General features: G+C 42.6%; 1 protein-coding gene across 1 annotated transcript in view; it reads left to right on the forward strand.

Annotated features, from left to right (window-relative positions):
* The window catches only part of P4HA3 (prolyl 4-hydroxylase subunit alpha 3), a gene marked incomplete at its 5' end in the record, with an annotated part of 34,240 nt that overhangs the window by 4,930 nt on the left and 11,440 nt on the right, over positions 1-17,870 (forward strand). Inside the window, 6 exons of the mRNA XM_082660073.1 lie at positions 1,960-2,102; positions 3,153-3,376; positions 7,763-7,912; positions 13,097-13,148; positions 15,031-15,194; positions 15,439-15,615. Of these exons, the coding sequence (XP_082516199.1) occupies positions 1,960-2,102; positions 3,153-3,376; positions 7,763-7,912; positions 13,097-13,148; positions 15,031-15,194; positions 15,439-15,615 (910 nt within the window). The remainder of the gene's footprint in view (positions 1-1,959; positions 2,103-3,152; positions 3,377-7,762; positions 7,913-13,096; positions 13,149-15,030; positions 15,195-15,438; positions 15,616-17,870) is intronic.

A 17,870-nucleotide genomic window follows, 5' to 3' on the forward strand; every position in this document is an offset into this window, starting at 1 on the left:
TTGCTGCTCCTAATTGCACACAGGGTAAAAATCAAATTTCTCAGCAAGGTCTATGAGGCGCTCCTCACTTCTCCAGTCTAGTTTCCCCATTCTCCCAATATACCCCGTGCTCCAGCAGTACTAAACGGCTTGTAATTTCCCTGTTTCTCTCTGTACCTTTGCATATGTTGAACTGTCTCTGCCTGCCTTGGAAGGAGGCCTCCTTCTCCCTTCCTCATTATTTGCACTTACCCATCAAGCCAGTTTATTATCTCCTCTGTGAAACCTTCTCTCACCTGCTCTGGCCAAGTTAATCACCCCCACTGTGTACTCTCCACTAAGCCTTGTTCTTAAATCTGGTGTTGCACCTGTAATGTAATTATTTGTGATCTCAAAGGCTGCAAGTCTTTAAGATCAAGGTTATTGTCTTATTCAAAATTTTGTTCCTAGCTCCTAGAAGAATGTATTTCATTTATTCTTTCATAGAAATATATATTGAACTTAGGAAAAGAATGATGAGAAATCAGCTATTTTCTTGTCCATGAAACCCTTGATCGGACTTCCCTGGTAGCACAGTGGTTAAGAATCCGCCTGCAGTGCAGGGGATACGGGTTCAATCCCTGGTCCAGGAAGATCCCACATGCTGTGGAGCAACTAAGCCCGTGTACCACAACTACTGAACCTGCGCTCTAGAGCCCGTGCGCCACAGGTACTGAGCCTGTGTGCCACAACTACTGAAGCCTGAGAGCCTAGAGCCGTGCTCTGCAACAAGAGAAGCCACTGCAATGAGAAGCCCGCCCACCACAATGAAGAGTAGCTCCCGATCGCCGCAACTAGAGAAAGCCTGCGCGCAGCAACGAAGACCAACACAGCCAAAAATAAATTAAAAAGTAGTAATAATAGATAAATTCTCCTTCTCTTCTCCTTCTTCTTCTCCCTCACCCTTTCCCTCCTCTTCCCCTCCCCTTCCCTTTCACCATCCTTTCCCCCTCCTCCTTATTAAAAAAAAAAAAAAAATCCTTGATCATTGGACCCTGTCTTGCCTGTTTATCCTCAGCTTCCAGCATGGAGACTGACATCTAGCAAGTGACTTACTGAATGATCAAATATATGTCAAGCCTCTGTGCCTTTGGACACATTGGTCCCTGTTGGCTCAAAAAAACTACTCTCCTCCCTTCTTTGCTCTAGCTCCATGGGAAACAGTGTGGCAAAATCAGCCAAGAACCCCAGCTTCAGAGTCAGGCAGGCTTGGGTTCATTCCTGGCTTTGCTGTTTACCAACAGTGTAGCCTTGTTGCAGTTTCCCCTCCTGTAAAAAGTGCATGATAAAATCTATTCTAAGCATCACTGCGGGGATTAAATGAGACAATATGTTTAAACCACTTAACAGGATGCCTAATACATGGTAAGTGCTCGATAGTAGCTATTGATATTTTAACTAATGCTTCGGAACACAGATCAGGTGCCATATCCTCTGGAAAGTCTTCCCTTACACCTTCTAACTCCCACCTGGGTTAGGTGCCCTACCTACAAATCGCCAGAGCATTTTACAGCATTATATGCTCTCTTCTCTCATAGCACATAGCACGGTTTTCATAATTAATTCAACAATGTGTTTGAGCTTCTACCAGACTCTAAGTTTTGATTATAGAGTGATAAGAGGAAAAAGGATTTTCTTATTTGTGACCTCCTTGAGAGCTCCACTGTCTCTTGCCTTTGGGACTCGAGCATCTAGCATGACAGCTGACGTACAAAACTTGACCAGTGGAGACTGACTCGCTGAATGAACAAATGAATGGACCTACTTTTGTTGTGTTGGTAGTTTTCGTATTCTTTGTGCTTATTGCTTAGAATATTACATGAGTCTCAAGGGGTTCAGCATTTCACTTTTAACGACTCTAAATGCGCATACACCATGCCAGCCTCCACTCGGTAGAGTGGTTGTATCAGTAGGTGAGATCATTCTACTCCTCTCTTTCAGATTCTATGACAAGGTGCTATCTTTGCATGAAGATTCAGCAACCCCTGTGTCTAACCCTCTGCTTGCATTTACTCTCATCAAACGCCTACAGTCCGACTGGAAGAATGTGGTACATAGTCTGGAGGCCAGTGAGAACATCCGAGGTAATGAGGAGGAGGGCTGGAGGGTGAGAGAAGATTCTATCTCCTGACTTAGTGGAAAGGAGAGAGGTTCTGAAGGGATGTGATGAAGGATAATGAAGTGGGTAGGTATTACTTGATCTCCTTAGCTCTAACTATTACAAAGAACTAGGTCCCTTTGTTAATATGTTTATATAATTATAATTAGAAAGCACTTTTTTCTTTTTTTTTTCAGTAAGTTTTTAGTTTAGTTTTTTTTTTTTTTTTTGGCTGCACCACACAGCATGAGGAACTTCCCTGACCAGAGATTGAACCTGCGCCCCCTGCAGTGGAAGCGTGGGGTCTTAACCACTGGACCACCAGGGAAGTCCTAGAAAGCACTTTCATATCCATTATCTCATTTGATCTTCACTCCAATCCTGTGAAGAACTATAGGTTATATCATCCCATTTACATACATGTAAAAGTAATGTCTTTTTTTTTTTAGATTTTTTTTTGATGTTGACCATTTTTAAAGTCTTTATTGAATTTGTTACAATATTGCTTCCATTTTATGTTTTGGTGTTTTGGCTGTGAGGCCTGTGGGATCTTAGCTCCCCGACCAGGGATCAAACCCACACCCCCTGCTTTGGAAGGCAAAGTCTTAACCACTGGACCGCCAGGGAAGTCCCTAAAAGTGATGTCTTCTAATAATTTCTATTTTATTAAGTTGCCACTACAGTGTGATCTGTAGTAAGATCACTTTCCTAATTTACTGTACTTTGTACTTGAAGAAGTTTGTTGACTTTGGGGAAGTTAAGAGGAAGAAGAGTTTGTCCCCCAAAAGGCAAGACTCCTGGAGACAGGTAGAATGGAACGACATGATAAAGGTGCTTAGTTTTTTACTCTAGAGTGTCTGTTCCTCATTCAGAAGATTTTGTTACCCTGGGAACAGAAGCAGATAAAACATTATCTTTGCTCATGTAATATTACGAGCCTGATGATTATGGTGATTAAGGTGATGATGCCTTGCTGTATTAAATGCTCACCGCCTGTTTTTTTAATGGTAGATTGATGCTTTCATGACCTTTACAGCTCTGAAGGATGGTTATGAGAAGGTGGAACAGGACCTGCCAGCCTTTGAGGACCTTGAGGGAGCAGCAAGGGCCCTGATGCGGCTGCAGGACGTGTACATGCTCAGTGTGAAGGGACTTGCCCGAGGCGTCTTCCAGAGAGTCACCGGCTGTGCTGTCACTGACCTGTACAGTCCCAGACGGCTTTTTTCCCTCACGGGGGATGACTGCTTCCAAGTTGGCAAGGTAATGATATTCAGAGAGAGGGCAAATTGCTCAGCTCTCTTTCTGGGGGATGAAATCACTATATCCCGATTCCTTTTACATATTTCTAATCCTGACAGCAAACTTGGAAATTTGGTATTATTCCCCATTTTCAGATGAAGAAACTGAGGTTCAGAGAGGGTAAATAACTTGCCTAAGGTTACACAGTTTTAAGTAGCAGAACTAAAATTTGAACCTGCATCTTTTAACTCTGAATCCCATGCTCTTTCCATGATAAGGAAATCACATACTTAGGACACTCTTGAGAGTGAAGGAGGTGTTATTAGCCAGGATGACAGACATAAAATGGGACTGTCCTGGGAAAAATGGCCCTACGGTCACCCTAAGTAGAGCACCCCGCCAGTAGATGAACAGCCAGGTGGAAAGGAGAAGCAGGGTCAAAGGGTGGGGGAAAGGAAAGGAAATGGTGATGTGAAGGTTGATCATGGAAACTCAGCCTCCTGAGACTTTGTGAAATCCCTTGCAACATTTCCTAGGCATTTATAAATACTAAATTAAAGTAGTGCCAAAACACAGGCCATTTGGGAATTCCCTGGTGGTCCAGTGGTTAGGACTCTGCACTTCCACTGCAGGGGTCACAGTTTCGATCCCTGGTCGGGGAACTAAGACCCTGCAAGCCGCGTGCTGCGGCCAAAGGAAAAAAACATCGTCGTTTTAACATTGCTTGAGAAAACAGACTTCAAGAACCTTCCTTATGAGATATTTAACTGATCTTTGATCACAAGTTTTAAACACTCTTGAGGTTATTTTACAATATATTCTTTGTTAGCCTTTGCCCAAGAAGTAATGGAGTAAATCCTTTTTAATTTTAAAGATGCATATTGCAGGAAAGTGAATTTTTCCCAGCCCCTGCAGTATTCATTAGCCGATATAAGAGGGGGCCTCATGTGTCCTGAATCCAAGTTTTGAGAATCAGTCTTCCAAATTAATGTGGAGAGGGTTGCCCTAAGCCTCTCTGTATGCCATTTTTCCTTTTCTGAAATCCTGAATAGAATCAGAGCTGAATCATCCTGTTCATGGCTAATTTAAATTGAAGCCAGTTAAAACAGCTCCATGTATGGTACCAATATATGCCTCCTTAGTGAGGTTTTTCTGAGACTAAAACCATATGTTGAAAATTCAGTAAGTTGCTTCCTAAAAGTCTCACTGGCAATCCTTATTTCTGTATTTATTTACTTATTTTGAAAGATAAAACATTTCAAATATAAGAAAAGTACACATAAAATAAGAAGCAATTATATCTAAATTGAGATGAAATATATGTTCAAATTTTGCTATATTTGTTTCAGATTTTTTTTCAGATTTTCTAAAAAGAATTTGCAGATAGCTAAATACAGCCCTACTTCCTTTTCCTTCTCACCACTCCCACCCTTTCTACTCTAACCTTGCCCAGGTACCAGGTGACCACTGTCCTAAACCATACAGTAAGTGCTCTTGAGTCACTCAGCATGTTGTATCTGTGAAATTCATACATGTTGTGGCATTTATCAGTAGTTCATTCCTTTCTATTGCTGACTAGTATTGCATTGTTTGAATATACCACAAACTGTTTATCCAATCTCATGTTGATGGATACTTGATTTGTTTCCAGCATCAGCTAGAATGAAGCTGCTATTAACATTCTTATGTACGTGTTTCTGTGGACATTTGTTTTCATTTCTCTTGGTTAAATACTTGGGAGTGGTATTGCTGGGTCGAAGAATAAACTTTGACAATTATTAACATGTAGACAAATCTGTTTCATCTGTACCCTCCTCCATGGATTATTTTAAAGCAGATCAATCTTTCTATTTTCTGAAATTCTTAATTGTCTAGTTTTACTACCCTCCTGTTGTGTTGGTTGACTCTTGTTCATTGTCAGTTGTTTCCTGATATAGTTTATCAGGAAATAATATAGTTTATCATTCCTGATATAGTTTATATATAACTATATAATGATATAGTTTATATATAACTATATAATGATATAATGATAGATATATCATTTCCTGATATAGTTTATCAGGAAATGATATAGTTTATCATTTTGATTATTTTTAGCAGGACTTTCTCCCCCCTAAGAGCCTTTTTCTGCCCAGAGTTGTAGGAATATCCTTTCATAGTGTTTTGGGTTTTCTTCTGCCAGGTACTCTGGTGGTATCACTAGCCTTAGATACTTATTTTTTTTCCCCTGTACATTACATCCCCATGACTTATTTACTTTATAACTGGAAGTTTATAACTTTTGACCCCTTTCACCTACTTCGCCTCCCCCCTACCCCTGGCCTCTGGCAACCAATCTGCTCCCTCTATTTATGGGATTGGGGTTTTTATTATTTTTTGGTTTTGTTTCTGTTTTTGTTTCCACATGTAAGTGAGAGCATATGGTATTTGTCTTTCTCTGTTGGACTTATTTCACTTAGCATAATGCCCTCGAGGTCCATCCATGTTGTCACAAATGGCAAGATTTCATTCTTTTTAATGGCTGAATTATATAGGTCACATTTTCTTTATTCATTCATCCATTGATGGACACTTAGGTTGTTTCCATATCTATTTCTCTGAATAGAGGCCAGACAGAAACAAACCAACTTTCTTGTCTCCTTATGACAGTGGGTAGATTTTTTTCTGGTCTACTCTTTCCCTTATAGTGTAGTTTTTCATGGGTTTCAGTTTTATGAGTGTGTCTTAATTCCAATTCCTAGGTTTGGGAGGTCTACAGAAGGCTCACATACTGTCCTCATGCGGGTATTATAACCTAAGGTTACTAAGTACCAAGGTTACTAGAACCAACCCCCACCCCATCCTAGGCAGCTTCAGCATCTGCTCATAAGCTTATTACTTGGATTTTCAACTCCTTTTTTACTTCTGGTACTTGGGTATTTTCCAGTCTTTCTTGAAAATATATAATTAAATGCTTTTTATATTTTATTCAAAATTTCTAAGTCTTTGTGGTTGGAAGGATTCCAGTTATCTCAATCTGCTGTATTGCTGAGACTTAAAGTTCCTCATGGAAATCTTAATTAAATAAATTGTTAACAGGAAAAGTTCAGTCATTCTTTATTGTTATTCTTCAACTCAACGTTTTTACAAATAGAAAACTTAAGGACCAGAAAGATAACACAGCAGGCTAATGGCAGATGGGGGATAGGAATGGACTTAACTGTTTAGGTGGCAGAGTTGCAGTATCTCTAGGTTCTGCCCTATTTTTCTGCCTGCTGGAAATTATACCTGAATTAGAAAGAGGCCTTCCAAATCTGTGACTTTATAATTCCCTGCTGTCTCCAACATCAACTTGCAGGAAATTCCACCTGCAGTTCTGGTATTCTAGTTAACTGTAAGCTATTAGGAGACGGGAGCTATGTCTAGTGCGTGTTGCCATATTCCCCACATTCAGACATTTAATATAGGACAGATCCACTGAGCTCTCATAATGTTCCAATGTCTACCTTCATTAAGATGTCTAATGCATTATGTCACAATTATTGGTTTACTTATGTGCCCCTTGATTGATTGTAAGCTCTTTAAAGGCAGGGACCACCAGGTACATTGTAAATACTCAGTAAATATTGAACAAATAAATGAATGCTTTTAATCCATTCCTCACATTGCTACCAACAGCATCTTCCTGAAAACATGACAGTCACACTCTAATTAGCTTAGCCCCTATTGCCTTTTTTTTTTGCGGTACGCGGGCCTCTCACTGTTGTGGCCCCTCCCATTGCGGAGCACAGGCTCCGGACGCGCAGGCTCAGCGGCCATGGTTCACGGGCCCAGCCGCTCCGCGGCATGTGGGATCTTCCCGGACCGGGGCACGAACCCGTGTCCCCTGCATCGGCAGGCGGACTCTCAACCACTGCGCCACCAGGGAAGGCCCCCTATTGCCTTTTTATGTTTATTTCCTGCTTCTCTTCGCCTTAGACTATAGCCACAATATACTGCTTGAACACATTCTTGCTTTTGGTTTCTGTTTCTACCATTCCCTCACCATAAAATGACCTTCATTCCAATCTCTGCTCATGGAAATTCTTTTCCTTCTTCAACAAAGGCTCATCTCAGATGGCACTTCTTCTGTGAAGCTTTCTGAGATTCTCAAGCATTCATGCCATTCTGCCCAGTGTTATAATTACTTGAGTTCATATCTCACATCTCCCCAGATTATAAATTCTTTAAATGCAAGAATGCTTTATATTCTCCATGCCTAGTACATTGTCTTGTATATAATAGATGCTTAATCTATTTAATTTAAATGAATTAAAGAGAAAACTTGCCTTCTTGGGTTCCAAAGGCCCTCCACTCTTTGCAGTATCATTTCCTTTCTCTACCCATGGACTAAGGCTTTAGTGACGGTACTTATGCTCCCTGCAGGTGGCCTATGACATGGGAGATTACTACCATGCCATTCCATGGCTGGAGGAGGCTGTCAGTCTCTTCCGAGGCTCTTATGGAGAATGGAAGACAGAGGATGAGGCAAGTCTAGAGGATGCCTTGGATCACTTGGCCTTCGCCTATTTCCAGGTAGGGGAGGTAGCAGGGGGCTCACTGCTTTCATCACAGTAAGCGTAATGCTTTATATCTGCTTTACAATTTTCTAAGCATTTTCATGTCTCTTCATTTATTTCGTCTTCCCAACAGGACCAAATGTGAGTCAAGCAGTGCAGTTGTTTTGTTATTTCCCTATTTCTCATGTGAGTAAACTGAATCTCCAAAGAATTCCTAGCTTGTCACAGAGTTCACAGAGCTGGGATTAGAGCCCGAGTCTGTCTGATTCTTCGTTAGTACTCTTTCCAATGTACTGACTACTTTAAAGTCATCGTCTCCCATGTAGGAGGCGGTCTCTTACCTGTAGCAGCAGCAGCTGCATCCACAAATGTTTAATAGCTTCATAGTCAATGCAGATCGCTCTTTTGCCCTCTCAACATTTCATAACTCATCCCAGATATTATGCCATGATACTGCCAATGTCAAGGAAGAAGTTTGATTGTTAGCCTCTCCCGTCTGCCGTCAAGTCCAGCTGTGACATGAATAGTGTCTGGATACACAGCTGGTGCCATTGGTCCAGAGCATCAGCTCAGTACCTCCTCCAGCTGTTGTTTTTCTTTGGCACTGTTGATCTATAACCTGTTGTGCCCCTCGTGAAAGCTCGTTTCCCTACATGTGGGAGCTACCATCCTTTGTGTAGCTAATCCCATTTCCCACCAGAGTTGTACAGTCTTCAAGAATAGGCTGGAAAAATCACTACAGAGCCAATTCCCTAGAGTTTCCAAAACTAATAAACCATTTCTGCTCCATACATTCCTTTTCCTTTATCCCTTTTCCGGAGAAAAGGGAGGAGGATGTGCGTGGTCCAAACCCATGTGTTGCTGCCAAAACAGCAGTGCAGCAAATAGACCTGTTCCTCTCATGCAAATTCCTGGTAAGTGGCTCTTTGTTGTAAAACTTTCCAAGGTGCTCTTCCTAACTCTGCTGCTTAATTGCTACATACTAAAGCTGAAACAGAATCCCTGTGATGCAACAAATGGCGAGAAGTTATTGAATTTTAATAGAAGAAGAAAATGGAGAATTGATGTGGAGACTCAGAGAAGATAAACTAAAGCAGCTCACCCTGAAAGACAGAGTTTTAAATACAGTGTCTGACTAATTGTTTTGGTTTTTTTCCCCTATGACGACTTAGATTTCTCCTCTTCTCACTTGTAGACTCTCCCTTTCCACAATCGTGCTTTGGTACATTTTATTCATCTTACTAGGCGTAGCTCAAATGTCATCTATTTTGTGAAGTCTTCCTTAATTCTCCTCAGACTCTCCTTCTTTGTGCTCTCATGGTACATTTTTTTTTTTATCCCACAGTAATAGAACACATTGGCATTGTCTTATGGACAATTTCTGGTCCCCTTTTTTTTTTTTTTTTTTTGCGGTACGTGGGCCTCTCACTGCTGTGGCCTCTCCCGCTGTGGAGCACAGGCTCCGGAAGCACAGGCTCAGCGGCCACGGCTCACGGGCCCAGCCGCTCCGCGGCATGTGGGATCTTCCCGGACCGGGGCACGAACCCGTGTCCCCTGCATCGGCAGGTGGACTCCCAACCACTGTGCCACCAGGGAAGCCTCTGGTCCCCTTTTTACCCTTAGTAAATTAGGGGTAAATGTCCCTCCATGGACCTTACATTATCATATAAAATTATATATCTATGTATACCATGAAAAGTATAATATATATAATATTATATATAGTACTATTATTATTTCTTTTTCATGATAAATTTTAGTGAAAAATCATTTCAGTAACTACTAATAATGAGAGACAGTAGAGTGTAGTAATTAAACCATAGGCTCTGAAGTCAGGCAGACCTATGTTCAAATTCTGTGAAAACTTGGGCAACGCACTTAACCTCCCTGGACCTTAATTTTCTTATCTTTAAAGGGAGATAATAATGATGCTGTAAGAGTGTGGAAATAATTTTCCGAATAACCTTCTGAGTTTTTGCCTGAGACCTCCCTGTAATGTAAGACAGATTAACAAAAGGAACAATAAACATAAGTTAACTAACATGTATACCTCCTGTAGACATGGGAGCTATTGGGGCTGGAAGGGAGGTTGAGTAACTCTCTGAGGGGATCTAAACCTCCATCTTAAATACTGTATCCAGCTAAAGACAAAAGAAAGAAGGTGTGGGGAGAGCCAGTTCTGGGAGGTGACCAGGCATAGCAAGCAAGGGTAAGACTGTTATGTAGATTTAAGTGGGTGCCTTCTCCATTGATAAGATTCTCCTCTGATGTAGAGTCATCCTTTTCTTCCAGGTACACAGGGGGAGACACCCTCACAAATCGAGATTTCCTTTATAAATGTAAATTTGCCTTACAAAAGGGCAACTTCTACTCTGGTTTGAAAAACTTCTCCTGTATCTGTTGTTTCTCAAAATAATTAGCTCAAAATAATCTTTATGCCAAAGAGGTATATTTTAGGGTGGCATATTCTGCTACCCTTCAATGCTTACCTCAAAGGGTTGTCATGAGGATTAAATGAGCTAATACATGTAAAGCCCTTAACACAATTTATGACACATATGCACTCAATAAATGTAATCTATTTTTATATTATACACAGTATATATTCTCTTTTTTCATTTAACATTATTTAGTGTACACATTTCCAAAGGAATTTAACTGGGACATCAAAAGTAACTCTAACTTTGTTCTTGATAAAATATTTTACCTTGTGATAAAGCCCTTGAGTTTCAAAAACATGTAAAATTGTATTTTAGTTCTCTTCATCTCAAAAGGGTTTGAAAATCTATAACCCTGAGTTAATATCTGACATTATAAGATATTAGTAGATTACTTAACTATCCCTGTGTTAAGTACAGAACAGAATAATTCATGATATTAAATAATTAGAAACAATCTATATGCCCAAACAATAGCAGAATGGTTAGATTGTCTGTGATGGAGCTTCTAAATGGAATAAAATGCAGCCATTAAAAATGCTGTCTTGGGGCTTCCCTGGTGGCGCAGTGGTTGGGACTTGAGCTCCCAATGCAGGTGGCCTGGGTTCGATCCCTGGTCGGGGAACTGGATCCCACATGCATGCTGCAACTGAGAGATCGCATACTGCAACTAAGGAGGCTGCGTGCTGCAACTAAGGAGCCCACCTGCCGAGGCTAAGACCCGGTGCAACCAAATAAAAAAATGGGGCTTCCCTGGTGGCGCACTGGTTGAGAGTCTGCCTGCCGATGCAGGGGACACGGGTTCGTGCCCCGGTCCGGGAAGATCCCACATGCCGCGAAGCGGCTGGGCCTGTGAGCCATGGCCGCTGAGCCTGCGCGTCCGGAGCCTGTGCTCCGCAACGGGAGAGGCCACAACAGTGAAAGGCCCGCGTACCGCAAAAAAAAAAAAAAAAAAAAAAAATGGTTAGGATGGTAAATTAAAAAAAAAAATGTGTCTCTCTTGTACACCCCATGTTCATAGCAGCACTGTTCACAACAGCCAATAGGTGGGAAGCTATCCAAGTATCCATCAACGGATGAACGGGTAAGCAAAATGTAGTGTATACATACAATGGAATAATACTGAGTCTTTAAAAAGAAGGAAATTCTAACACATGCTACAACATAGATGAACCTTGAGGACATTATGCTAAGTGAAATAAGCCAGTCACAAAAAGACAAATACTGTTTGATTCCATTTATATGAGGTATCTAGAATAGTCAAATTTACAGAGACAGAAAGTAGAATGATGGTTACCAGGGGCTGAGGGGAGGGGAGAATTGGCAGTTGTTTTTTAATGATTAGAGTTTCAATTTTGCAAGATGAAAAAACTCTGGAGATTGGTTGCACAACAATGTGAATATATTTATTTATTTACTTACTTAATATTTATTTATTTATGGCTGCATTGAGTCCTTGTGCTGTGCGGGCTTTATTTAGTTGTGGCGAGTAGGGGCCACTCATTGTGGTGCTCGGGCTTCTCACTGCGATGGCCTCTCCCGCTGCGGAACACGGGCCCTAGAGTGCGCAGGCTTCAGTAGTTGCGGCACGCAGACTCAGCAGTTGTGGCTCGCAGGGTCCAGAGCACAGGCTCAGTAGTTGTGGCACACGGGCTTAGCTGCTCCGTGGCACGCGGGATCCTCCCGGACCGGGACTCGAACCCGTGCCCCCTGCATTGGCAGGTGGACTCCCAACCACTGCGCCACCAGGGAAGTCCCATGAATATATTTAATATTGATACTACTGAAACTATACACTTAGAAATGGTTAAGATGGTAAATTTATGTTTGTGTTTTTTACCACAATGAAAAATAATAATTAAAAAATGCTGTCTGTGAAGACTATGTAAAGATATAAAAAGTACTCCTGATTACACTGTAGAGGGAAGCAATCAGGATATGAAAATGTATAAGAAATATGATTGTATGTAAACACTATATATTATCCAAAGTGCTTGAAATGCCTGGGTTTCAGTGTAACATTTTCCCCCTATTTCTCATGTTTTATAGTGTTCTTATTGTTACTTTTATCATTAAAAATGAATTTTTTCACATGCAAAAATAAAATGATCAGAGGGAAATACAGTTCTAGCAGCTCATCATCATTCCATGGCACTCAGAGCAGGATCACAGCCCACCCTGCCTGGGTTCTGTTCCCCAGGTTTGTCTGGAAATCCCCTGTTTACTTTTGACCACATGCAGCCCAAGGTTGAATGGCTGCAGGGAGAGTCATTACTATGCAGTGGGAACGGTTCAGGTTTAGTTCTTCCTTTGCCTTCCTCTAACTTTGTGGACTCTCAGAAGTACTGAGCCTGGAGAGCAAATTACATTTTTAGTAGGGTTTTTATAGTTCCATATTAATTTTAATAATAAAATATACCAAAATAACAACACCCTACAATTACACAGTTTTGCATGCTTTGAAAGACTTGAGGGCATTTTAAGACAGTTTATTTTCATTTATTTTTCTCCATTCCCTGGTAAGGGTGTTAATAAGTCATTTGTAAATGAGGAAGCTGAGGAGACCTGATTTGGATCAGGGCTCAAATCCTGAATTAGAACAGAGAACCTCTACATTTTAGTGGGCAGCTCATTTCAATGAGTCTTACTAGCTACTCTTGGTAAGAATACTTTATAGTTTTTTAAAAAATCCATGTAATGGTTCATCAGAGATATCCTTAGTGCAGTTAACTCTTCCTTTTCCTTTTCTTTCTTTCTTATAGGTGGGAAATATTTCCTGTGCCCTCAGCCTCTCCCGAGAGTTTCTTCTGTACAGTACGTAATGATAAAAGATAACTACAGGTCTGACTTACTGGGAACTCCCTCCTGCTCTTGGCCTTTAGTCCTTGCAAATGAAACACAGCTGTCTATTTTTATTTTTCTAATTTCATAATCCAAGGCACATTTCTAATTTTTGATTAAATCTTACATATTGATCAAGAGTTTTTAAGTTAGTTAGAAAGCTAAGAAAAAGATATCAACCTGTCCCCTTCCTCCTCCACCCCCATCCAGTCATATATATTAGTGTTGCTTCAGTGGAGAACAAGTCCGAGATTGGGAGCCAGTTTCTTTAGGGACATTTGAAGATCCAGGTGTCAGGAGCAGACCTGGGAACGAGTGCAATCAATGAGAGCTGTGTGTGCAAGAAGGAGAGTGACTCAGCAGGGATGTTCACTTTGGCTGCTCATAGAAAGATAGCAATTCTTCTCTTTAAACCAGAGCTCACTTTGCTATGCAAGCATCCTGCCCAGTTGGCCACAGAGTTCAGCTTCAACCCTCTTCAGGCAGCACCTCACCAGAGTAAAACTGGGAGGGAGATTTACTAGCTTAGCTCTACTTGAATATTTTTGCTTAAAATGTTGGTGGTAGATGGCTTCCCAGGTTTTCTTTTAATAAGATAGTTAGATACTAAAGTAAGATACATAATCACTATTATGTTTTAATATTTATGAAGTATTTCATGTAGGATTTCACTGTCACTTTCTAATGAATCCATTTAGTAATGTTATTCCTTTTTGATAATTTGGCAAACAGTAGGATAAGGAAGTAGCTGTATGGTCTGGAAACACGCAGACAGTGGTACAAACTGATAACCCAACCCCTCTTTATTTCTTTGTGCTTTATCTATTAAAATCTCTGCCTCTCCCAGAGAACCCAAATTGTGCACTATTATAGGTGGATAAGTAGGACACAGCAAATTGAGATTCCTGGTTCCATAAATGGTTTTGCAATATTTTTGTTGGTATTTTGGGCTCATCATTTCCATTCCCCCAAACTTCATTTATTCTCTGGTTAAAAAAGGATGGTAATTTCTGTCCCCTCCTTTGCCAGAATAATGGTGGTGGTGGCAGTGGTGGTTAGAAGGACATTGAGCTCCTCAGAGAAAGATGCTTTGTGAGCCTTACAACAAGTCAGCACCTCCTTCTGAGATGCACTGAGAATCACGCACAGAGGCTAGCCGGCCATGGGTAGCTCCAAGCCATGGGGGATCTGCAGCCAAAGCGGGCACAAACAAGACACAAGACCCCTGTAGGAACCTAGGCTAGAACCAACGTCTAGAACCCCTTTGTCCCATACTGCTCTGCTATGTCTAGGCCAGTTAGGGATTTTTTGAAGGATCTGGTAGAGCTGGGAATAAATTAGCTGCCAGTTCTCTAGGGAAGAATAGATCGGGTCTCTCTGCTATAGGCTTTGGCTCTTTGAACTTGTTTCATAGCACTTCCTTGTTGTGTTGTGTTGTAAGTAGTTAATGTGTCTTTTCTCCATTAGACTCTCAACTCTGGGAGGTTAGCCTCTAGCACAGTGTCTGGTACATAGTAGATGTTCACTGGAGAGTTGGTGAATGAATGAATAAAATATTGAAGCTTCTTCCCTCTACATAAAACTGACCATCACACCATCCTACAGCCACATCCTCATGATTCCTTGGTCTAAGAGTGTTCCTTCAGATCTACCAGGCCCTACTCAGTCTTTTTTTTACTGCCACGTACTCTCCTGGGAGTGAGGGCCTTACATCCTCCTGTGCATGGACACAGAGAGTTATTTAGGTGGCCAGTTGCTGGTCACGTGTGACAGTGAAGCTATAGGAAACCTTGGCGGCACTCTCTGGGACCACCGTTTGTTAACCTGTGTTATACCCTGATCCGATTTCTTCCAGGCCCAGATAATAAGAGGATGGCCAGGAATGTCTTGAAATACGAAAAGCTCTTGGCAGAAAGCCCTAACCAGGCCGTAGCTGAGGCTGTCATCCAGAGGCCCAACGTACCCCACCTGCAGACCAGGGACACCTATGAGGAGTTATGTCAGACCCTGGGTTCCCAGGTAGGATTTCTCAGGGAATGAAAAACGGAACAGGCTCGGATAGAGGGAGAAAAGGTAGAATTGGGACGATGTGAGGGGAAAGGCTGATGCACTAAAAAATAAATAAATAAAGCTCACTTGGACAGCATCAGTGACCGAATTCTGAATCTCCTGCATTCCAGGTTTTTCATGCTGTAGTTCCCCTAAATCGGTTTCCGCTCCTAGACCCTTCTTCTCTTAAGCTGATTCTAGTCTTTCCTTTCAGCCTACTCACTACCAGATCCCCAGTCTCTACTGCTCCTATGAGACCAGTTCCAGTCCCTACCTGCTGCTCCAGCCTGTCCGAAAAGAGGTCATCCACCTGGAACCCTATGTTGTTCTCTACCATGACTTTGTCAGTGACACTGAGGCTCAGAAAATTAGAGGCCTTGCAGAACCGTGGGTGAGTGTCCCCAAGGCCTGCCAAGAACTTCCCTTTGTTTCTTTATATGACTGGTGTTCAGAAGTGTGAGAATAGGCAGCCTGAACAACTAGATACTTCATCTGTTCAGGAGTTCAAAATACCAGCCATTCCATAAAACTAATCAATGGTGAAACAAATCACAGTAGTGGTTGCCTCTGGAGGGAGAGGACTGGCTGAGAAAGGATACAAGGGGATTTTCTGGGGTATTGGAAATGTGCTGTCAATGTCTTTTTAGGGATGTGGAGTGCATGGCTGGATGCCTTTGTCAAAACTCAGCAAATGGTACTCCTGAGATCTGTGCATATCATCGTATATAAATTTAACCTAAAAAAATTAAAGGAACCCTCCTCCCCCAGTATCAGTCATTCCATATACATGGAAGAGGTCTACAACAGCAGTAGAGGTCGGCTTCATCCTCCCACTGCCTGTCTGTCTTGGGCTGGCTGCAGCTCCGCCCCGTGCTGTCTTCCTCTGGGACCCAGCCCAACAGAGCAGCCTCTTTTTGGAACACTGCCGTCTCATGCGAGAGGAAAAAGGCAGAGATGGCAAACTACTAGCTGGTTCTTAAAGCTTCTGCTTGGAAGCACCAGGCATTACTTCCCTCCACGTTTCCTTGGCTAAGGCACAGCGTACAGCTAACACTGCAGTCAGCAGGGAGAGTTTATCTTATTCTCCCACGGAGAAGGCTCCGCACCAAGCTTGATGTTGATGCGGAGGGGAGTTTAGTCCGTCAGGAAGTGTGGCAAACATTTAGAAAAATCATGCAGTCGACCTCACCACTGTAAGCATGTTGCCTCTTTACAAATGGTACATTAAGATGGTCTCAGAACTACTGTGTCAAAGCAGACATTGTGGCCTTCGCGGTGTGCTATTCACCCCGGCAGCCAGGCCGTCACTTACCTGCTGTGTGCCAGACGCTGTACCGGGTGCTTGGGCTGTTACGAGGAGGTTAAGTATTGCTCGCTCCCATTTAGGAGCTTCCTGCAGAACGGGGAAAACATATTTACAATGCACTGTGATACGTGCTGTAATAGAGGTGTGTGAGGGAGTTGTGCTACGGCAGCCTAAAAAGGCGAACCTTCCTCCGAGGGAAAGGCAGGGAAAGGCAGTCAGGTGAAGAGCAAATGGGGGAAGGGGGAGAGTTAGAAACAGAGAAGGCTTCTCTGTGGACCTGAGATTCATCAGAGTGAAAGGTGGCAAAGGGTATTCCAAGGAGACAGACAATCTGTGCACGGGCCTGCTGTGTGGTGTGTCCAGAGAGTGGGGGGAAGCTCGGGGGCTGAAGTGTGCAAGGGAGGGGGTGCGAGGTGATGGGAGATAAGGCTGCAACGTGAGACACAATTAGAAGCGCTGGAAGTACCAAGCTGGGGAGTTTGGATTTTATCTCGAAGGCAGGCGGGGAGCTGTGGGACAGTTTGAAACAGGAGAGTACCCTGATCAGGTCTGCAGATTTTGAGGAAGTCTCTGACAGCAGACGTGGATTGGAGGGAGAAAAACAGCAATAATAATTTCATCTAAAAGCCCTTCAGAGAAATCTGGAATCTTTGTACAGAAGGTTTTTGAAGCGATTAAGCTCCCCTCCCTGGTGAATTGGAACGATGTATTTTCAATAGCTTTGGCTTCTCAGTGAGCCAGCGGGAGCGTTTGGCCGCAGCTCCTTTTTCCTCAGGACAACTCTGTTGCTGTGGTAACAGGACAGGCGGCCTACTCGGAGATGTTCATTTAATCCCTTGTAGCCAGGTCATCTGTTTGGCACGCACAGATCTTGCCACTCTCCCTTCCTCCAGAAGCGTCTCGCTGGGGTTGCTGATCCCTGTCTGGTCTTTGGCTCACCCAGGAATAAGCCCGGGGTGTGTGTGGTAGCGGCTGCCCCATGGGATGGCAGCCATCTCAGTGGCTTGTGTTGAATTTCTCTGCTCCTCTTCACTGTGTGTTTCTCAAAGAAGCATTTCTCTGCTCTCTCATCACTCCTCCCCCATCTGCATCCTACACATCCTTGAAGACTCAGCTGAAACCCTATGCCTCTCTTGGCCCCTATCCCTGACCACTTTGGCCCACTTTCATAGATTCTTTCAGGAGGAACATTTTTTCAGAGCACTTTTTGGGGCAACGTACAGTAACCTCCCTCCTCTGAACTCAGTTTTTGTCTCCACCTGTTTGGTACTTTCATTTATTCTGCCATTTACGTGTTGTCTGGAATCACGATCAGTTTCATGGGTTAGCATCCTGTCCCC

Source organism: Grampus griseus (genome assembly GCF_964374135.1).
Source record: "Grampus griseus genome assembly, chromosome: 8".
In the NCBI taxonomy this organism is placed as follows: Eukaryota; Metazoa; Chordata; class Mammalia; order Artiodactyla; family Delphinidae; genus Grampus; species Grampus griseus.